At 43.1% G+C, this 21174-nt stretch overlaps 1 protein-coding gene across 3 annotated transcripts in view; it reads right to left on the reverse strand.

Annotated features, from left to right (window-relative positions):
* The window catches only part of TRPM3 (transient receptor potential cation channel subfamily M member 3), a 480072-nt gene that overhangs the window by 180862 nt on the left and 278036 nt on the right, over positions 1 to 21174 (reverse strand). For all 3 annotated transcript variants that reach the window (XM_075828007.1, XM_075827994.1, XM_075827999.1), the window contains exon 9: positions 2981 to 3053. In XM_075828007.1, coding sequence (XP_075684122.1) covers positions 2981 to 3053 — 73 coding nt within the window. The remainder of the gene's footprint in view (positions 1 to 2980; positions 3054 to 21174) is intronic.

The raw sequence follows: 21174 nt of genomic DNA on the forward strand, positions 1-21174 counted from the left end.
TAGGTTAGGACCAGTTGCCACTATAAGATAGGATAAGGCATAGTGTTCCATGTGATTAGAAGTAATAGCGTTCACCAAAACACATTGGATAATGAATATTGTAGTGATGGACACAGATTTATTTTTTTTCAATTGTATTAATGAGTAGCTTATTACTATTAGTACCCATGCACACAGCAAAGCCATGGGCAAAGTCCCTTGAGCCAGTGCATGGTGCTGCTGTGAAGGGCAGCCCTATTCCCCTCCAGAATCAATGCTTGTAGGGGAGAATGCTTCTGTATTATTGCATGATATAGACCTAAAAGCGTATAGGGCACGATTAACACAAGTAAATACAAAAAATATAACAAATTTTTATTGAGAAAATACAACATTAAAAGATAGGTCGTACTGAGCAAAAGCACAGAGACGTCTCACACTAGCAGAGAACATGCAAATACAAAGGGATACTTGACAGTTGTCAAAAATCTATGTCCTAGATCTGGATGCAAAAAGCCTGATCACATTGAAAATTTGATAATGCATTGTGCGAAGAAAGAATGTAGCTAACACATATAGCTACCACGTTGGTTATCAACACATAGTGAACAACAGTGGTCCAAAACTAATACTGGTGTGCTAGTAATGCAAGATACAGGCAAGTATGAGTAGAACAAGACCAAAGCAAGGAAAGGAAACATGTGACGTACCCATTGTGGTCCTCTGCTAGGAGAGAACGTCAGTCCCGACGCGCGTTTCGGCGAAATGCCTTCGTCCGGGGGTGTCGCCGAAACGCGCGTCGGGACTGACGTTCTCTCCTAGCAGAGGACCACAATGGGTACGTCACATGTTTCCTTTCCTTGCTTTGGTCTTGTTCTACTCATACTTGCCTGTATCTTGCATTACTAGCACACCAGTATTAGTTTTGGACCACTGTTGTTCACTATGTGTTGATAACCAACGTGGTAGCTATATGTGTTAGCTACATTCTTTCTTCGCACAATGCATTATCAAATTTTCAATGTGATCAGGCTTTTTGCATCCAGATCTAGGACATAGATTTTTGACAACTGTCAAGTATCCCTTTGTATTTGCATGTTCTCTGCTAGTGTGAGACGTCTCTGTGCTTTTGCTCAGTACGACCTATCTTTTAATGTTGTATTTTCTCAATAAAAATTTGTTATATTTTTTGTATTTACTTGTGTTAATCGTGCCCTATACGCTTTTAGGTCTATATCAGTCATTTAGGGCAATACACCAAGAGTCACTTGGTTTCACCAAGGTCTAGCTTTTATATATAGGCTATAATATAGCATATATTTATATGTATATTATTTAGACCTTTTTCCTGCATGTACCTATTGGTTTATGTATTATTGCATGCCACATTTTTTTAAAGTTATATGAAAACAGCAGCATATGGAGTATGTGCCCTTAGGCTATGTCTATGTGGGTGTATTTTGGTCAGTATTTTGCATCAGTATTTAGGGCACGTGCAAACGTGGCAGAATTTTTCCGCTGCAAATGTTGGTGCAGATTTGGGGCAATTTCGCAACGAATCTGCAGCAACATTTGCATATTTGACAGGTAATTCAGACATTGCAGATATCACAATGGACTTGCCACAAATTTCAGTTTTTGCATTGCAAAGGCTGAAATCCGCAGTGAAATTCCGCTGCTTCTCCGCAACAGACAGTGCATGCTGCGGAGGGAAAATTCCGCACCGCAGCCTAATTTCCGCACAGTTATTTTCTGCAACGTCTGAACTATTCCCTAAAAATTTATAGAAACAAATGTAAAAAACGGCTGCTGCAGAATTCCACTGTGGACTGTCAGCAGCGGAATTCAACAGCAATTACGCCACGTCTGAACGTGGCCTAAACTGGTCAAAACTAGGAGGGCAACATAAATAGAGAAAACGTATAATGTGAAGATTTGCACCTCACCTGTGTTGTGGACCCACTGCTGGTTATGGTTTACAAATACTAATGCAAAATACTGGCTAAAAATACTGCCGTGTGAAAGTGGCCTTAGATTTCTATGTGACTCTGATGGTACTGCTACACATATTTTATTTGTATTTGTTGCACAAATCAACGTGTGTTTAGATTTATATACAGTAGGTTGTCGAGATTATGTTCATGGTTGTAATCAGTGCAATTGAATATTTTCTAAAAACAGATTATATTTTTGGATATACATATTGAAAACCTTCCTCCAATAAATTAATAAATAAAACAAAAAAATTTAAAAAAAATGGTGAATATTATTTGCGCTTTTTTATCCTCTTTTCTCCACCACTTAAATACATGCACACGCATTTTTTTTTACCCATTGTTTTTGATGAAAATATAGAAATGACTTTAGAAACGTGTCAATTGCTTGAAACATTAGAGATTCTGTAGACATTGGTGCATATTATTGCCAGAGGATTTCCCAGAGTCCCTGGATTACTGTATCTATTTCACGTGCGACAGATCTTACACTCTTTCTTGGTTTATTATAGTCAAACTGTCATGACTGGGATCTCACATCTATATGTTATTACATACTTACACGGCTCTGTATCCAGAAGTGTTACATTTTGGATTATTAATGGAATTCTCAAAAAACGATATCCCATAATAAATTAAATATCCTAATAAAAAGACATTTTCTGCTTGTTTGGGGACATACAATAGAACACAATAAGAAGATTTTGGCATTTTTTTTTGTATAATTTCATCGAAAATTGTCTTTTCGGTCATGTGACATAATGCTTTATACAGTATAAGTAGTCGGAAACCTGAGTCTGTCTAGCTGCTTTCAAACTACAGGTCCCAGCATGCCATGAAAGATGCAGACTTTTATGGCATCCTGGGACTTGATAAAGGACACTCTCTAAATTATGTCATGACAGCAATGAATGCATGACGGTAATACAGATAAATGTCGCTATTATATCTACATCTATGAAGACATTGTTGAAATATATTTTTTTATATTGATGTTTTATAATCACCTTTTAGGAGAGCTGTCAAGATTGCTAAATCAATATCTTGATGACCTTCTGATCCCATTCTGAACACTGTAATCTGGAAGATAAGCAAATGAAGGGTTATATGATTGTTCATCATGTACGATCAATGATTAGATAGATTCTTACAATCAAAGGGCTGTGTAAAACCATATTGCAGAATTTTACAATTTTATTGATTTGATTTTCTTTTTAACTAGACTTCAGACATCTCTTTTCTGTCTATAAGCGGCAGCGGTCCATGTTAGGACCACCTTATTAGGCCAAGATCACACAAGAAGTTTTAATGCAGTTTTAAGCTCCTTTTTTTTTGGCCCAAACCAGAAGTGGATCCAAAAAGAAAGAAAGGTATAAAGAAAAAACTGATGCATCTCCTTTCTTTTGTGTCCGCTCCTGTGTTTGACTAAAGAAACTGAGCTAAAAACTGCATCAAAACTGCTTGTGTGATCCTGCCCTTACTGTGCTTTTATGTGCATGTGTATTTATCTACAATGCATATAAATATAAGCTGTAATTCACACGTGGGAGAGTTGCATCAGACATTTTTGAGACTGATATTCTGTTCCAAATAGGGTTGTTTCTGCAGCACTTGCATGTGCATGTATTTCTGCATACTCCATTCAGATGTATAGAACAGTCAAAGACGTGACGTGTCTGCCAAAAACCTGCCATGTGTACACATACCTAACACCGGAATAATAACCAGTTTTTGTGGCAGTTCTTTGAGTCCAAAAGAGAGGAAACATGTCAGTATTTTCTTTATCTTTTCCTTCTTTTTAAATCCACCACTGGCTTTGCAAAAAAAAAAATTGCTGCAAAAACTGAACGTGTAAAACCAGTCTTATATGGCCTTTAGAGTTTGAAGTAGCTCCTTTGGTTATAGAAAACTCTATTCTACGACTATATTTTACATGTTTTTAGACTCTTATATACAATTTTAGAACTCCCTTGTTATAATAAAAGAGAGCAATGCAAATAGAAGGCTTTATTTGTAAGTAAGCCTCGGATAGCAATTTTCCCAGACAAACAATATCAACCATTTCGCCTATAATTTCTTATCACTAGTTGTTTGTCAATGTCAAAAATATTACACTTTACATAGAAAATTATAGTAATAGAGAAAATAGGGTGATAGAGATTTTGGATTTGGAGAATATCAGAAAAATAGTTTGCTGTTGCACACCAGCTATTGTGGCTGCCATTTGGTATTCATTATATTTGGGGCAGACTTTGTATAAAAGGCAGATTTTTAGAAATTCCTGCAGTAGAAGCAGAAAAGAATGTGGGGAAACTCCTCAGGAACCGTCTCATGGCTGAAAACTGCTGAAAAAGCTGCACATAAGTCTTATATGTCCGTGTGCATAGGCCTTTAGAGTTTTTACCCCTTCCCGCCGCAGCCCTTTTTCAGATTTTCATTATCGTTTTTGCCTCCCCACCTTCCAAAAGCTATAACTTTTTTATTTTTCCGTCGATATAGTCCTATGAGGGCTTGATTTTTGCGGGACGAGTTGTCGTTTTTCGTAGCACCATATATTGTGCCATATAATGTACTAGGAAACAGGAAAAATATTATTTGTGGTGTAGAAAATGAAAAAAAACAGCGATTCCTCCATTGTTTTTTGCACGCCGTTTTTATGGAATTCACTGTGCAATTAAAACAACATGTTAACTTTATTCTGTAGGTCAATACGATTACGGCGATAACAAATATATATAGTTTTTTCTATATTTTACTACTTTTACAAGTAAAAACCTAAGTGTAAAAAAGAAAATTTATTTTGGGTCGCCAAATTCCGAGAGCCATACGTTTTTTATTTTTCCGTCGATAAAGTGTTTATTTTTGGCGGGATAAGCTGTCGTTTTTAATGCTACCATTATGGGGTACATGCAACTATTTGATCACTTTTTATTTAATTTTTTTGTGGGAGATGAGGTGACCAAAAATAGAGATTCTGGCTGTAATGACAGGGGTAAGGAAACAGACAAGTGAGCCCTAATCTACCCGCCACTCAGTCCCTGCCTACTTGCAACGACCCGCCCTAGGCGACGGGGTACAACTGGGCGACAGTCCCTACGCTCAATAAGTGCACGACAGACAAACAGACAAAGGTACACAGAAGCAAGGGAAAAGGGGCAGTTGCCCACGGCAACACCGAGAGCAACAAGAGTGGTGAACGAGCCGAGTCAAACCAGGAGTGTACGAGGTACCAAACGCAGAGCAGGAGAGTAGTGAACAAGCCGAGTCAAACCAGGAGTGTACAAGGTACCAAACGCAGAGCAGGAGAGTAGTCAGTAAGCCAGGGTCAGTATGAAGCAGGGTCAAATAGATCAAGAAGCTGCAGCAGGGCCAGGAAACCAACAGAGAAGAATCACAAGCAAGGAGGAACAGGAAAGGCAGGTATAAATAGACAGAGGGCGGGAGCTAGCTCCGTCTGGCCAGGCTGTGATAGGCTCTCCCACTCCTAAGCCTGCCATCCTGAGTGGTGGAAGATGGAGTCAGTCTCACAGACATAGAAGCAGGTGCAGACTGATTACCTATGGGCGTGGATACAGAAGCTGTGCCTGGCAGATCCTTATAACTGGCGTTTACTATTTTTTTTTTACGGCGTTCACCATGTGGGTTAAATAATGATGTATTGTAATAGTTCAGACTTTTATGGACGCGGCGATACCAATTATGTTTATTTATTTATTTTATCACTATGCTCTAGGGGGAAAATTTTATTTTTTTAACTTTTAATTTAGTATTTTTTTTAACCTAAAAAAACACTTTATTTTACTCATTTTTACTTTTTTTTAGTCCCACTAGGGGACTTCAACCAGCGATCGTTAGATCAGTTGCACTATATACTGCAATACTAATGTAAGAAGAGCAACAAAGCTAATAAGGGGCATGGAGAATCTAAGTTATGAGGAAAGATTAAAAGAATTAAACCTATTTAGGCTTGAAAAAAGACGACTAAGGGGGGACATGATTAACTTATATAAATATATTAATGGCACATACAAAAAATATGGTGAAATCCTGTTCCTTGTAAAACCCCCTCAAAAAACAAGGGGGCACTCCCTCCGTCTGGAGAAAAAAAGGTTCAACCTGCAGAGGCGACAAGCCTTCTTTACTGTGAGAACCGTGAATCTATGGAATAGTCTACCGCAGGAGCTGGTCACAGCAGGGACAGTAGATGGCTTTAAAAAAGGGTTAGATAATTTCCTAGAACAAAAAAATATTAGCTCCTATGTGTAGAAATTTTTTCCTTCCCTTTTCCCTTCCCTTGGTTGAACGTGATGGACATGTGTCTTTTTTCAACCATACAAACTATGTAACTATGTAACTATGTATTTAGTATCGTGATTCTGACAGCCTTCTATTAAGCCTTGCTGGAGACAGTGCTTAATAGGAGCACAAAGATGGCGGACCTGGGGGCCTTCATTAGGCCCCCAGGCAGCCATAGCAACCATAGCCTCCCCGCAATTGCTTTGCAGGGGGCGCGATGAGCTGTTAGAGGGGGTCGCCCCCCTCTTTCCAACGATTTAAATGCTGCAGTCTCTATTGACCGTGGCATTTAATGATTTAACCGAGCGGGATCGCAATGGAGATGGTCCATTCCGTGGGCCCGTTCCATACTTCCCTTCCCCGACTTTGGCGTATGGATACGTCAAATGCCGGGAAGGGGTTAAGTTCTTCGTTTCTAGGGAACTCAACTGTTCTACAACCTTATTTTACATGTTTTTATACTCTTATATACAGTTTTATAAGTTGTAATGAAAGGTAATATTCTAACGGATACTAAGGTGCCATACATGTGTAGAAAATGCAAATGAATGTGAATGCTTTAATATAACAAGTATTCTGCAATGAATATATGAATAAAGATTTACAACTTCTTTACTATGAATGATCCAGTTCCAAGAACATTAATGATTGTATATGTCAATTTCCTTTTTTGTCTAAATATATTCAGGTTATACAGTATTTATGGCATGTAAAATACATTCATTGTACTGATAAATAAACATAAAGTTCTAAGTAGGCAATGAGTCATGGCAGAAGGTATTCCATTCATATTTATTCATGAGGAGAAGAAATAATTCTGGAGGTGCTAAAAATGAAAATATGACATTGACACATTATCTATCTATCTATCTATCTATCTATCTATCTATCTATCTATCTATCTATCTATCTATCTATCTATCTATCTATCTATCTATCTATCATCTATCTATCTATCTCATATCTATCTATCTATCTATCTATCTATCTATCTATCTATCTATCTATCTATCTATCTATCTATCTATCATCTATCTATCATCTATCTATCTATCTATCTATCTATCTATCTATCTATCTATCTATCTATCTATCTATCTATCTATCTATCTATCTATCTATATCTAACTCTCTCATATTTATCTATCTATCTATCTATCTATCTATCTATCTATCTATCTATCTATCTATCTATCTATCTATCTATCTATCTATCTATCTATCTATCTATCTATCTCATATCTATCTCATATCTATCTCATATCTATCTCATATCTATCTATCTATCTATCTATCTATCTATCTATCTATCTATCTATCTATCTATCTATCTATCTATCTCATATCTATCTATCTATCTATCTATCTATCTATCTATCTATCTATCTATCTATCTATCTATCTATCTATCTATCTATCTATCTATCTATCTATCTATCTATCTATCTAACAAACTAATTCAATGAAATACATATTTCTTCCTGTTAGCTAAACTAGCAAATTCTAGGCGTTTAACAGTAAGATTCTGTGAGTTACTTCTCATGAACACTACCTTGTTACAAGGTCATGGCCCAATGCAAGAATGAATCCTGTTATTGGATTCTGAGGCTGGGTCATTAATCAATAAAGCTGTGAGACCTTGTATTCAATCTTTTCTATTGTTACTGAAGCAGTAGGCGTAGGGTAAAACATTTGTGAAAGATTGGAAAATGGTAACGGACATGACCTGAAAATCCCTATCAATTTGCTAGCGAGAGCAATGCTAGTAGAAGGCTATATTTGTAAGCAAGACTAGGATAAAAATTTCCTCAAGTTTACACGTAATCATTGGCGTACCCCAGATTCAGACAAACAATATCAACCATTTTGCCTATAATTTCTTATCACTAGTTGTTTGTCAATGTCAAAAAGATTACACTTTACATAGAAAATTATAGTAATAGAGAAAATGGGGTGATAGAGATTTTGGATTTGGAGAATATCAGAAAAATTGTTTGCTGTTGCACACCAGCTATTGTGGCTGCCATTTTGTATCCTTTATCTTTGGGGCAGACTTTGTATAAATGGCAGATTTTTTTAAATTCCTGCAGTAGAAGCAGAAAAGAATGTGGGGAAACTCCTCAGGAACCGTCTCATGGCTGAGATATAATAAGCATAAGAATCATATCATATGAAGGGAAACTATAGTGTCATGAAGGGTCTGTGGACCCACTGGGCCGTATCGTCTTGGCGGTAAGGCAGTTGGCCAACAGGGAGTAGGTGAGAGTCTATAGTTCTATAGGTACCTATGGCAGCTCAGACAGCAGCAGGGCAGGCTCGTCTGGGACTTAAGTAGCAGGCGGACGTCAGGCGAGGTGGAGCAGGTCAGACGTGGATGTAGTGCAGCATGACTTTGGCACAGCTCCGTGCTAGACCAGGATGTCTCCTGTGACGTCGTCATGGTCTTGAATCGACCAGCGGGGTCCATGGCCTGAGCGTACTATCACAAAGGGTCTGTGGACCCACTGGGCCGTACCACCTTGGCGTTAAGGCAGCTGGCCAACAGGGAGCAGGAAAGTCTATAGGTAGCTGTGGCAGCTCAGACAGCAGTAGGGCAGGCTCGACTAGGACTAGGTAGCAGGCGGACGTCAGGCGAGGTGAAGCAGGTCAGACGTGAATGAAGTTGTAAAGGATCTGCCAGACACAGCTTCTGTGTCGACGCCCGTGGGTAATCAGACGTGGGTAATAAGTCTGAGAGAGTGACACAATCTTCTACCAGTCAGGCTGGGAGGCAGAGGAGTGGGAGAGCCTATCTATTGTCTGTCGTGCACTTATTGAGCGTAGGGACCGTCGCCCAGTTGTACGCCGTCGCCTAGGACGGGCCGTTGCAAGTAGGCAGGGACTGAGTGGCGGGTAGATTAGGCCTCACCTGTCTGTCTCCCTACATCATCATTACATAATCACAGGCCCATATACCTTTTCTACCCTAGTCCCTGACACAACTATGGACCCCCTTGAGACCCTGGCTCAGCAAATGCAAGGCCTCTCCCTACAGGTCCAAGCCCTGGCTCAGAAGGACAACCAGCATGATGCTACCCTGGTAGTGCCCCCACCTCACCTCTTGAACCCCACCTCAAGTTGCCTGACCTGTTCTCAGGGGACCGGAAGACTTTTTTCTCCTTTCGGGAGAGTTGTAGGCTCTATTTCCGTTTAAAGCCCCACTCCTCAGGTTCTGAGAGCCAGCGAGTAGGTATAATTATGTCCCGGCTCCAGGACGGGCCCAAAGAATGGGCCTTCTCCTTGGCTCCTGACGCCCCTGAACTTTCCTCTGTTGATCTTTTTTTTTTCCGCTCTCGGGCTCATATATGACGAGACTGACAAGACTGCCTTTGCCGAGAGTCAGCTGGTGACCTTACGTCAGGGTAAGAGACCCGTTGAGGAGTACTGTTCTGACTTTAGGAAGTGGTGTGTAGCTTCTCGGTGGAATGACCCTGCCTTGAGGTGCCAGTTTAGATTGGGTCTGTCGAATGCCCTGAAAGACCTGTTAGTTAGCTATCCCTCTTCTGACTCCCTAGATCAAGTTATGGCTTTAGCGGTACGTCTTGACCGACGTCTCAGGGAACGACGACTGGAACGTTTTTGTACCTTCCCCTCTGACCCCCCCATGATGGCTCCCGAGGTTCCGTTGCTTCATTCTTCCACGGAAAACTCGGATGAACCTATGCAACTCGGAGCCTCCGTCTCTCCCCAACAACGTAGAGAGTTCCGCAGGAAGAAAGGTCTCTGCTTCTACTGTGGGGATGACAAGCATCAAGTGAACAACTGTCCTAGGCGTAAGAATAAGCAGCCGGAAGAACTTCCGCGCCTAAGTGACCATCGGGGAGGTCATTTGGGCGCACAGGTATTTCCCGTATATATGAAACCTAATAAGATCTTGCTTCCCTTTCAGGTCTCTTTTGAGGGTAGGTCTGCCACCGGCAGTGCCTTCGTGGATTCAGGGTCTTCTGCTAATATTATGTCTGTGGAATTTGCTATGTCTCTAGCTATGCCATTGATTGACTTGCTTAAACCAGTCCCGGTAGTGGGTATCGACTCTTCTCCACTTGCTAATGGTTATTTTACACAGCATACCCCTGTTTTTGAACTCCTTGTTGGCTCCATGCATTTGGAGCAGTGCTCTGTACTGGTGATGCAGAGATTATCGTCCGATTTGGTTTTAGGCCTTCCCTGGTTGCAGATGCATAATCCCACGTTTATCTGGAATACTGGGGATCTTACCAAATGGGGTAATGAATGCATGACGTCATGTTTTTCTGTTAATTTTATCTCTCTCCCTGAGGAGATGAATGTTACAGGAGAATATTGTTCCCATCCAGACACTCTGTCTTATGACCACATAAAATATACCTGGTAAATAGATATAGTATATACTGATATTATTCAGTAGTGTTCACCCTTTGAGGTGGCAGTATGCTCAGAAGCCATATGGTCATAGATTCTTATCTACTGCCTTATTAGCATTACAATGGACCTCAGTACAGGAAGGAGCCATTGTAAACTGGATGTAGAGACAGCTGAGCATACTGGGATTAGATTTACCTATACTGTACAGATACACATTGGAAGGTATATGGGTGGTCATAAGGCGGAGTCAATGGAATGGGTGGGTTCAACTCAGGGATAGGAACATATAGGCCATGGGAAGCTCTTGGTGCTGGCTCTTTCCTGCCAGCCCTGGACGATCAGCACTTAACATCAGGAGCAAGCTAAGTTATATTATATGTGTGCCTTCTGTGTATGTATATAAGTATAATTATATAACAGCAGACTTTATATATGTACATGGAGATATTCTAGCAATCTTATGTGGATTATAGATGAGTAGATATATATATGCTCTTTATGCATGAGTCTCTATATGTACATGTACTAATGGTCAAGTGCTGTATGTGGCTTTGGTTATAGTTGTAGTACCAGGAGACCGTATAAGGTTGGGACCTGGATTTATATTATATATACATACACATTACTAGTCACATGTGCAAAGTGTCCAGGGAAGGTAGGAACAGAGGCAGCTGTGTGTGGTTGTGTTGTCTATGTAACGTATTGTATCTTGATGTAGTGTTTATTGGTTTGTCACGTCTATGTTATGAGTAAAGTATTTTTATATATTTAAGTATCTGCGAGGGTTGTATGTTACTCCTGTGGTGTGTGAAGGACTGGAGTGTGTGCACATTGTGTACAATACAAAGTAAGCAGACTATATAGGAAACAGAGGTAACGGACTAGGAACGGAGAAAAGGGAGATAATACAGATAGTCAATTGCCCCCTTTTACAGTGAACACTCCACCTGAGTTTATTCAGGACTTCGAAGGCCTCCGAAGTGTTACCTCCTCATAGACAATACGATTGCGCAATCGATTTGGTAAAAGGAGCTAAGCTCCCTTAGGGTAGGATATTTAATCTCTCTTGTCCCGAACGTGAAGCCATGAGAGAGTATATCCAGGAATGCCTGGCCAAGGGTTACATTCGCCCCTCTACTTCTCCGGTAGGTGCTGGCTTCTTCTTCGTAGGGAAGAAGGATCGTGGTCTTAGGCCGTGCATCGATTACCGAAACTTGAATAAGGTCACTGTAAGGAACCAGTATCCCCTTCCTTTGATTCCTGATCTCTTCAATCAGGTTCAGGGGGCCCAATGGTTCTCTAAGTTTGATCTACGGGGGGCTTATAACCTTATCTGCATCAAAGAGGGGGATGAGTGGAAGACTGCGTTTAACACGCCCGAAGGTCATTTCGAATACCTCGTCATGCCCTTTGGGTTGTGTAATGCTCCCGCGGTCTTCCAAAATTTCATAAATGAGATCATAAGAGACTACCTGAGGGTATTTCTTGTAGTGTACCTTGATGACATACTTGAGTTTTCCAAGGACTGGTTCTCCCACATTGAGCATGTCAGGAAGGTGCTCCAGGCCCTTCGGGAAAACAAACTGTTTGCTAAAACCGAAAAATGTGTGTTTGGGGTGCAGGAGATACCATTTTTGGGTCAAATCCTCACTCCTCATGAATTCCGCATGGACCCTGCCAAGGTTCAGGCTGTGGCTGAATGGGTCCAACCTGCCTCCCTGAAGGCGTTACAGTGCTTCCTGGGGTTTGCTAATTATTACAGGAGATTTATTGCTAACTTCTCGGTCATCGCTAAGCCTCTTACGGATCTTACTCGCAAAGGTGCTGACCTCCTCCACTGGCCTCCAGAGGCGGTCCAGGCTTTTGAGGTCCTTAAGAAGTGCTTTATCTCGGCCCCTGTGCTGATTCAGCCTAACCAAATGGAGCCATTCATCGTGGAGGTTGACACCTCCAAGGTGGGAGTGGGTGATGTCTTGTCCCAGGATACCAGGTCCCTCACCCATCTCCGTCCCTGTGCCTACTTCTCCAGGAAGTTCCCGCCCACTGAGAGTAACTATGATATTGGCAACCGCAAACTCAGCCATTAAATGGGCATTTTAAGAGTGGCGCCACTTCCTGGAGGAGGCTAGGCACCAGGTAACGGTCCTTACCGACCACAAAAATCTGGTTTTCTTAGAATCTGCACGGAGGCTAAACCCGAGACAAGCTCGATGGGCGTTATTTTTTACTAGATTCAACTTTTTGGTCACCTATAGTGCTGGGTCTAAAAATATTAAGGCTGATGCACTGTCTCGTAGCTTCATGGCCAGTCCTCCTTCAGAGGAAGATCCTGCATGTGTTTTGCCTCCAGGTATAATCATTTCCTCTGTTGATTCTGACTTAGTCTCCGAAATTGCGGCTGATCAAGGTTCAGCTACCGGGAACCTTCCTGAGAACAAGCTGTTTGTTCCCCTGCAATTCCGGCTAAGGGTACTCAGGGAAAATCATGACTCTACACTATCTGGCCATCCAGGCATCCTGGGTACCAAGCACCTCATTGCCAGAAACTATTGGTGGCCTGGGTTGCTTAAAGACGTTAAGGCCTACGTCGCCGCTTGTGAAATTTGTGCTAGGTCCAAGACTCCCAGGTCCCGACCAGCGGGCTTGCTATGTTCTTTGCCCATTCCCCAGAGACCTTGGACCCATATCTCCATGGATTTTATCACCGATTTGCCTCCATCTCAAGGCAAGTCGGTGGTGTGGGTTGTAGTGGACCGTTTCAGTAAGATGTGCCACTTTGTGCCCCTAAAGAAACTACCCAATGCTAAGACGTTAGCTACCTTGTTTGTCAAACACATCCTGCGTCTCCATGGGGTTCCTGTCAATATTGTTTCTGACAGAGGAGTACAATTTGTTTCATTGTTTTGGAGAGCCTTCTGTAAAAAGTTGGAGATTGATCTGTCCTTCTCCTCGGCCTTCCATCCTGAAACTAATGGCCAAACTGAGAGGACTAATCAGTCTCTAGAACAATATTTAAGGTGTTTTATCTCTGACTGTCAATATGATTGGGTCTCCTTCATTCCCCTCGCCGAATTTTCCCTTAATAACCGGGTCAGTAACTCGTCAGGGGTATCCCCCTTTTTCTGTAATTTTGGGTTTAATCCACGGTTCTCCCAAGTTTCACCTGGTAGTTCCAATAATCCCGAGGTAGATGTCGTTCATCAGGAACTGTGCAAAGTCTGGGCCCAGGTTCAGAAGAACCTAGAGGCGTCCCAGAGCATACAAAAGACTCAGGCAGATAGAAGACGTTCTGCTAACCCCTTGTTTGTGCTCCGGGATCTGGTGTGGCTATCTTCTAAAAATTTGCGCCTTAAAGTCCCGTCCAAAAAAATTTGCTCCCCGATATATAGGGCCGTACAAGGTGTCTCCTTCCGACTGGAGTTACCCCCGTACACAACGCGTTTCATGCCTCCCTCCTTAAACGCTGCTCCCCGTCCTTGGCTCCCTCGAGGAAACCTCTGGTCCCTGTTCTCACCCCTGAAGGGGTAGAACTTGAGGTGGCCAAGATTGTGGACAGCAGGATGGCCCAAGGCTCCCTCCAGTACCTGGTCCATTGGAGAGGATACGGGCCTGAGGAGAGGACTTGGGTACCCGCCCGGGATGTTCATGCTGGGGTATTGCTCAGGAGGTTCCATCTTCGCTTCCCCAATAAGCCAGGTCCACCTAGAAAGGGTCCAGTGGCCCCTCTTAAAAGGGGGGGGGGGTACTGTAAAGGATCTGCCAGACACAGCTTCTGTGTCGACGCCCGTGGGTAATCAGTCTGCACCTGCTCCTAAGTCTGAGAGAGTGACACGATCTTCTACCAGTCAGGCTGGGAGGCTGAGGAGTGGGAGAGCCTATCACAGCCTGGCCAGATGGAGCTAGCTCCCGCCCTCTGTCTATTTATACCTGCATTTCCTGCTCCTCCTTTGCCTGTGATTCTGTCTGCTTCCTGGCTCTGCTGCTCCTGCTATGATTATTGACCTTGCTTCATTTTTGACCCTGGCTTTACGGACTATGCTCCTGCTCTGCGATTTGTACCTCGTGCACTCCTGGTTTGACTCGCCTCGTTCACTACTCTTGTTGCTCACTGTGTTGCCGTGGGCAACTGCCCCATTTCCCTTAGCTTCTGTGTACCCTTGTCTGTTTGTCTGTCGTGCACTTATTGAGCGTTGGGACCGTCGCCCAGTTGTACGCCGTCGCCTAGGACGGGCCGTTGCAAGTATGCAGGGACTGAATGGCGGGTAGATTAGGGCTCACCTGTCTGTCTCCCTACATCGTCATTACAGCAGCACGGCATGACTTTGGCACAGCTCAGTGCTAGACCAGGACGGTATGGAATGTTAGGAACTGGAACAGGAACAGGGACTGGAACAGGGACTGGAGCAGGGACAGGAATTGGAACAGGGAACACACTAGGAGGCCTTTACAAAGAAAAAATAGGGAACACAACAACGCTCAGGCATCAAGCTAGGGGGCTGGACCCCTCTATAGTCCAGGATACTCACGGGTCAAAGTTCATCCACAATGTCCGGTGCCCGTTTAAGAGTGGGCACGAGTTTGCGCGCGCACCCTTCGGGATCCGGCTGAGGAGAGTGGACGCGAGCGCTGGTTTCTCCTGAGGAGGAGACTGGGGCCAGCGCTTGCTGACCACTGGCTGCGGCTGTCAGGAGGGGAACGGAGCTGACAGCCCGCAGCCACTGACATTACATATAGTATTACATGTTACGAGTTATACATGTGTTAGGGCCTAATTCACATCAGCGCCCCTCTTCCGTTCATGGGTTACGTTCGACCTTTCCGTCAGAGGAACCGATGCCGATGAACGGAAAACCAAACAGAAACCATAGCTTCCGTTTGCATTACCATTGATTTCAATGGTAATGCTTCGGTGGCAATTGGTTTCCGTTTGTATTTGTTCCATAAGGTTTCCATTTTTTTAGCAGAAATAATAGAGTAGTCGACTGCACTATTGGTTCCGCTAAAAAAACAGAAACCTTATGGAACGGAAACAAATGAAAGCCAATTGCAAAGGAAGAATTAATTGGTAATGGAAACGGAAGCTATGGTTTCTGTTTGGCTTTCCGTTCATCGGTTCATCCGACGAAAAGGTCGAACAGAACCCTGAAGTGAAGGCCGACGCTGATGTGAACACAGCCTTACCATGTTTGCTGCCATCTATAGGCTATATTGTTTTTGTTTTTTTTTAAACAATCACATTTTGTTAGAAATAATGCAGACCCTAAAGGGTTAAATGCCACTTAGATTAAAACAAAATTATGTAAACGAAGTACATTGTCTCTTCATTGTGGAAATAAAATCACAATGTTGCAAATAAAGAACATTTAACTGAACAAAAAGTAAATGTGGGCCTGGAGACATGTGGTGTAACATCGAGTTACTGTATCTAAGCATCCCAAAAAGGAAAAAAGGAGCACAAGGCAAAAGTATAAAGTATAAGGGCATGCCCCCACGTGGCGGATTTCCTCCGCAACTGTCCGCATCAATGCCGCACAGAATCTGCGTTGCAGATTCTGCGGCGGATCTGCCCAAAATGTGCAGTAAATTGATGCGGACTAGCTGCTGCGGACTGCGGGAAAAGTGCTTCCCTTCTCTCTATCAGTGCAGGATAGAGAGAAGGGACAGCACTTTCCCTAGTGAAAGTAAATGAATTTCATACTTACCGGCCGTTGTCTTGGTGACGCGTCCCTCTTTCGGCATCCAGCCCGACCTCCCTGGATGACGCAGCAGTCCATGTGACCGCTGCAGCCTGTGATTGGCTGCAGCCGTCACTTAGACTGAAACGTCATCCTGGGAAGCCGGACTGGAGACAGAAGCAGGGAGTTCTCGGTAAGTATGAACTTATATTTTTTTACAGGTTGCTGTATATTGGGATCGGTAGTCACTGTCCAGGGGGCAGAAACAGTTACTGCCGATCGCTTAACTCTTTCAGCACCCTGGACAGTGACTATTTACTGACGTCTCCTAGCAACGCTCCTGTAATTACGGGAGCCCCATTGACTTCCTCAGTCTGGCTGTAGACCTAGAAATACATAGGTCCAGCCAGAATGAAGAAATGTCATGTCAAAAAAGCAAGACGCATCCGCACCACACATAACATGTGCATGACAGCTGCAGACTTCATTGCGGAATTTAGAATCTCCATTGAAGTCAATGGAGAAATTGCGCCATGAGTCCGCAACCAGTCCGCCACTGGTCCGCAACAGACAGAGCATGCTGCGGACACCAAATTCCGCTCCGCAGCCTATGCTCCGCAGCGGAGTTTTACGCATCGTCTAAACGAACACTGCTAAATAGAAGTGGAAGTCAATGGAAAAACGGCTCCGCTGCGGATTAACGCTGCCGAGTGTCCGCAGCGGAATTCAAGTGCAATTCCGCTACGTGGGGCTTTAGCCTAATAGGTACTGAATAGAGCAGGATTCTGAACTCTAAAAAAATAAAAACGCAAATAAGTAATTATGAACTTTTAGTCAACGGTTCTACCTTCAAAAACATTAGACATTTAACAATATAGTTGGGTTTTTCTCCTTGGCATCACATTTAGTAGTAATGTTGTAGCACATTGGTGTCCACCTATTACGAAGTCAATATTACTTTTAGGCCTGATTTACACGAGCGTGTGCGTTCTGCGCACGCAAAAAGCGCGGCGTTTTGCGTGCGCAAAAGGCACTTAACAGCTGCGTGTGTCATCAGTGTATGCTGCGCGGCTGCGAGATTTTCTCGCAGCCGCCATCATTATGACACTCCGTTGGAATGTTTGTAAACAGAAAAGCACGTGGTGCTTTTCTGTTTACATTCAGAGTTTGACAGCTGTTGCGCGAACCACGCAGTTCGCACGGAAGTGCTTCCGTGCGGCATGTGTGGTTTTCACGCACCCATTGACTTCAATTAGTGCGTGATGCGCGAACAGCGCACAAAGAAAGGACATGTCGTGAGTTTTACGCAACGCACTCGCGCTGCGCAAAACTCACGCACTGTCTGCACTGCCCCATAGCCTAATATAGGTGCGTATATTACGCTCGTGTAAATGATGCCTAAGTCAAACATAGAAAGAAAGCAGGAAAAAGACGGGAGCAGTGGGCCAAGGTCTGGGTGGTGAGTCATAAAACACGGATCGTTGGCAGCCAGCAAAGGATGAGAAACGGACCATCTGTCTAAGTTCTATGTTGGTAAAGCTTAATTATATAAGACTAGTTAAAATGTAACTAAACTTTCATTAAATTTTTGACACTTTATAGGGACATGCTAGAAGTTTTGATCGGTGGGGTCCAGGTGTTGAAACCGCCACTAATCGCTAAAAAAAGGGGCAATAGGGCTCATCTTAGTGCTGTTCCCCTTCATTTCTGAACTTCTCTCGGACACATAGACTTTCTATTAAGCCTGTACACAACTCGCTCGGCTTCCCGCGATTCAGTGTTCCCTTTTCTGCCTCGCAAAACAAATGTACAAGGATACTGCTGATTGTGAGATATTCTCAATAGAAGCTGACGATGCTTTGTACAAAGAACTATAGCAGATAAACTTTGCAGAATATTTGGGTGTCTGATTTGCGACGAAGTCTTGTAAGCATTAACAACAGCTGTTCTTACAGGATGGCCAGACCAGATTGAGGAAGAACCTATTTGTGTCAAATACTACTGGAGTTTTAGAGATTAAATTAGCCTACAAAAGGAAATTCTGTATAAAGGACAGAATCATCATACCAAAAAAGATGCATCCAGAAATGATAGCAAGGACTCATTCTAACCACTTAGGGATCCATACATGAGTCATATTTGCAATGCGTAGATGTGCAAACAAACAAAAGAACCACTTATGACCCCCAAATTGCCCACTGGGCATGGAGTTATTTTCCTTACCCGGACAGGATTACTTAAAAAGGGCACGTTCAGATGTGGCGGAATTTTTCCGCTGCAAATGTTGGTGCAGATTTGGGGCAATTCCGCAACTAATCTGCAGCAACATTTGCATATTTGACAGGTAATTCAGACGTTGCAGAAAGCACAGTGGACTTGCCACAGATTTTAGTTTTTGCATTGCAAAGGTTGAAATCCGCAGTGAAATTCCGCTTCTTCTCTGCAACGTCATGTGCATGCTGCGGAAGGAAAATTCTGCACCGCAGCCTGATTTCCGCACAGTTATTTTCCGCAACGTCTGAACTAACTTTCCTAAAAGTGTATAGATACGAATGTAAAAAACGGCTGCTGCAGAATTCCACTGCGGACTGTCCACAGCGGAATTCAACAGCAATTCCGCCACGTCTGAATGTGCCCTTATAGTTGATTACTGTTCAGACTTTTGGGAGATTGATGCAGTTTCTGACCCCACTTAAAATCATTGCGAAATGCTGCAAAGCACATTTTACTAGACATGGAATTCCTGAATCTGTCATCACAGATAATGGACCACAGTTTGTCAGCTTAGAGTTGACATGGTTTTCTAGGGAGTGCGAAATAGATCATAACACATCCCCACATCACAGTCAGCATAATGGTAAAGCTGAAACTGCTGTAAAAAGAAGGCTAAACGAGATGGCAAGAATCTGTGGAAAGTGATTTTTTTTTTTACTGGAGAAATACCCCAACAGAAGGCACCAACAATAGTGCTGTGCAAAGGCTGATGTCAAGACAAACCTGGACTTTGCTCTCGATTAGTGGCAGATTTACATATATTTACATATGAGTGGTTTGGGCAGCCCCCCAGTCCCTGGGGCTTCAGGGGAGGGGGGCATGGTTGCCCATCGCTGCCCAAAGATTAAAAGCCCTTTGTGTTTTTGTCTCAAATTGCGACAATTAGCGAGTCTGGTCTGCGGTAGGTATATAAGGGCCTACTCTAGGGACTATAGTAGTTTACGGGATCTGGTCTAGAGTCTGTATTAGTTTAGAGGGCCTGGTCTGGGGCCTGTATTAGTTTAGAGGGTCTGGTCTGGGGTCAATTTCCCAAGAACAGAAGGAGGCTAGGAGTTATACATGTGTTACCAAGTTTGCTGCCATCTACAGGCTATGTTGATATAACAGTTTTTAGCCTTTGTTATATTGTCTACATGGCTTCTAGAAATATTACATAGCTCCCATCCAATGTCCGCCTGAGTCCTCCAGAGCTGGATCTTCTCTTACTTAGTGGCTTTCCACTCTGTCTTGATGAAACAACCCCAACATGATAGAAATGTGCAAAATACTTTGCATATCTTTGAAAAACGATAGTATTCTGGGATGGTATAACCTTAATTACTACTAGTGTCCTATTCATAAGATAAATAGGAACAGTTCAAAAACCTGTCCTGAATTCCAGTATTTGGAGATTCTTATTTTTGCCACCACTTGTACCATAATTAAAACCTTAACGTGGCGTTCACTGATGAAACACGTGACTTACAACATGACAGGTAACATGCTTGTAGTCATTATCCAGGCTACATCTGCTCTAGATGATGTTCTCCTGTCTACAGCTGTCATCAAATGACATCATTTCCTGTCTTAAAGGGTTTGTCCGGGGAATACAATTTATTTTTAATAAAGATCACAATGGTCGCCAAACACAAAAAAAAAACCATACTAAGCGGTGGGGGGATCAGTGAGGTGAGAATGTTTTCCTTTATGTTTGGTGACCATATTGAGGTTTTTCAAAAATAATTTTTATTCCCTGGACAAAACCTTTAAGTCAGGAAATGAAAGGAAACCAGAGAGCCCCGGTGTAACGTCTATGGCCGCAGCCATAGACGTGTGATTTCTCGGCGGCATCTCCCTTCTTCCTGGTTCAGTGACTGTCTCCCGCAGGGCGCGCGCACGGCTTTGAAGGGACAGTGCGCGTCCAGTTGCAGAGAATCTGCAATTAGGCCAGAATGCTGCTGGACTATAAAAAGGGCTCTGCCCTCTTGATCCTTGCCTGAGCGTTGTTGTGTTACCTATAGTTTGTCTTGCAAATGGTCTCCTAGTGTTTTCCAGTTCCCAGTGTTACCCGTTCATGCTGCCTGTACCCTGTATCCCGTGCTACCGTGCCTCTGTGCCGTCTAGAGTTGGAGTCGTGTTGTGTCTTCTGCTGCATCTATTGTGGTGCACCCCGCCGGGTATCTGCTGCCGGAGCCTCATCTTAAGCCTGAATCACTGCTACTGTCTACATTGCCTCAGATACCCTTTCTGGACTATAGATATTGTATTGTACCTGTTTGGCCAGCTAACTTCCCGCTACGCGGTACGGCCCTGTGGGTCCACACCCCACGTCGTGACACCCGGCTTCCAATTATCACGCTCACAGACAATAATTCAAATAGCGGCCTGGGAGAAAATAGGACAGGTAGGATCCACCTATGAAGCCAGGAGCAGTTATAAAAGATGGTCCATGTCCTGGAAGGACGTGTGCTTGATCTAGAGGATGGATGCAATGGACAAAATTTTTTAATGTATAAAGAGTCCCCCTGACTGTTTGTTAGATTGGTAAAAGGCAGTTTTTGTGGTGGAATAGGGGTTTAAGTAAAATGTTAAAA

The sequence above is a fragment of the Rhinoderma darwinii genome, chromosome 1 (assembly GCF_050947455.1).
Source record: "Rhinoderma darwinii isolate aRhiDar2 chromosome 1, aRhiDar2.hap1, whole genome shotgun sequence".
Taxonomy (NCBI): domain Eukaryota; kingdom Metazoa; phylum Chordata; class Amphibia; order Anura; family Rhinodermatidae; genus Rhinoderma; species Rhinoderma darwinii.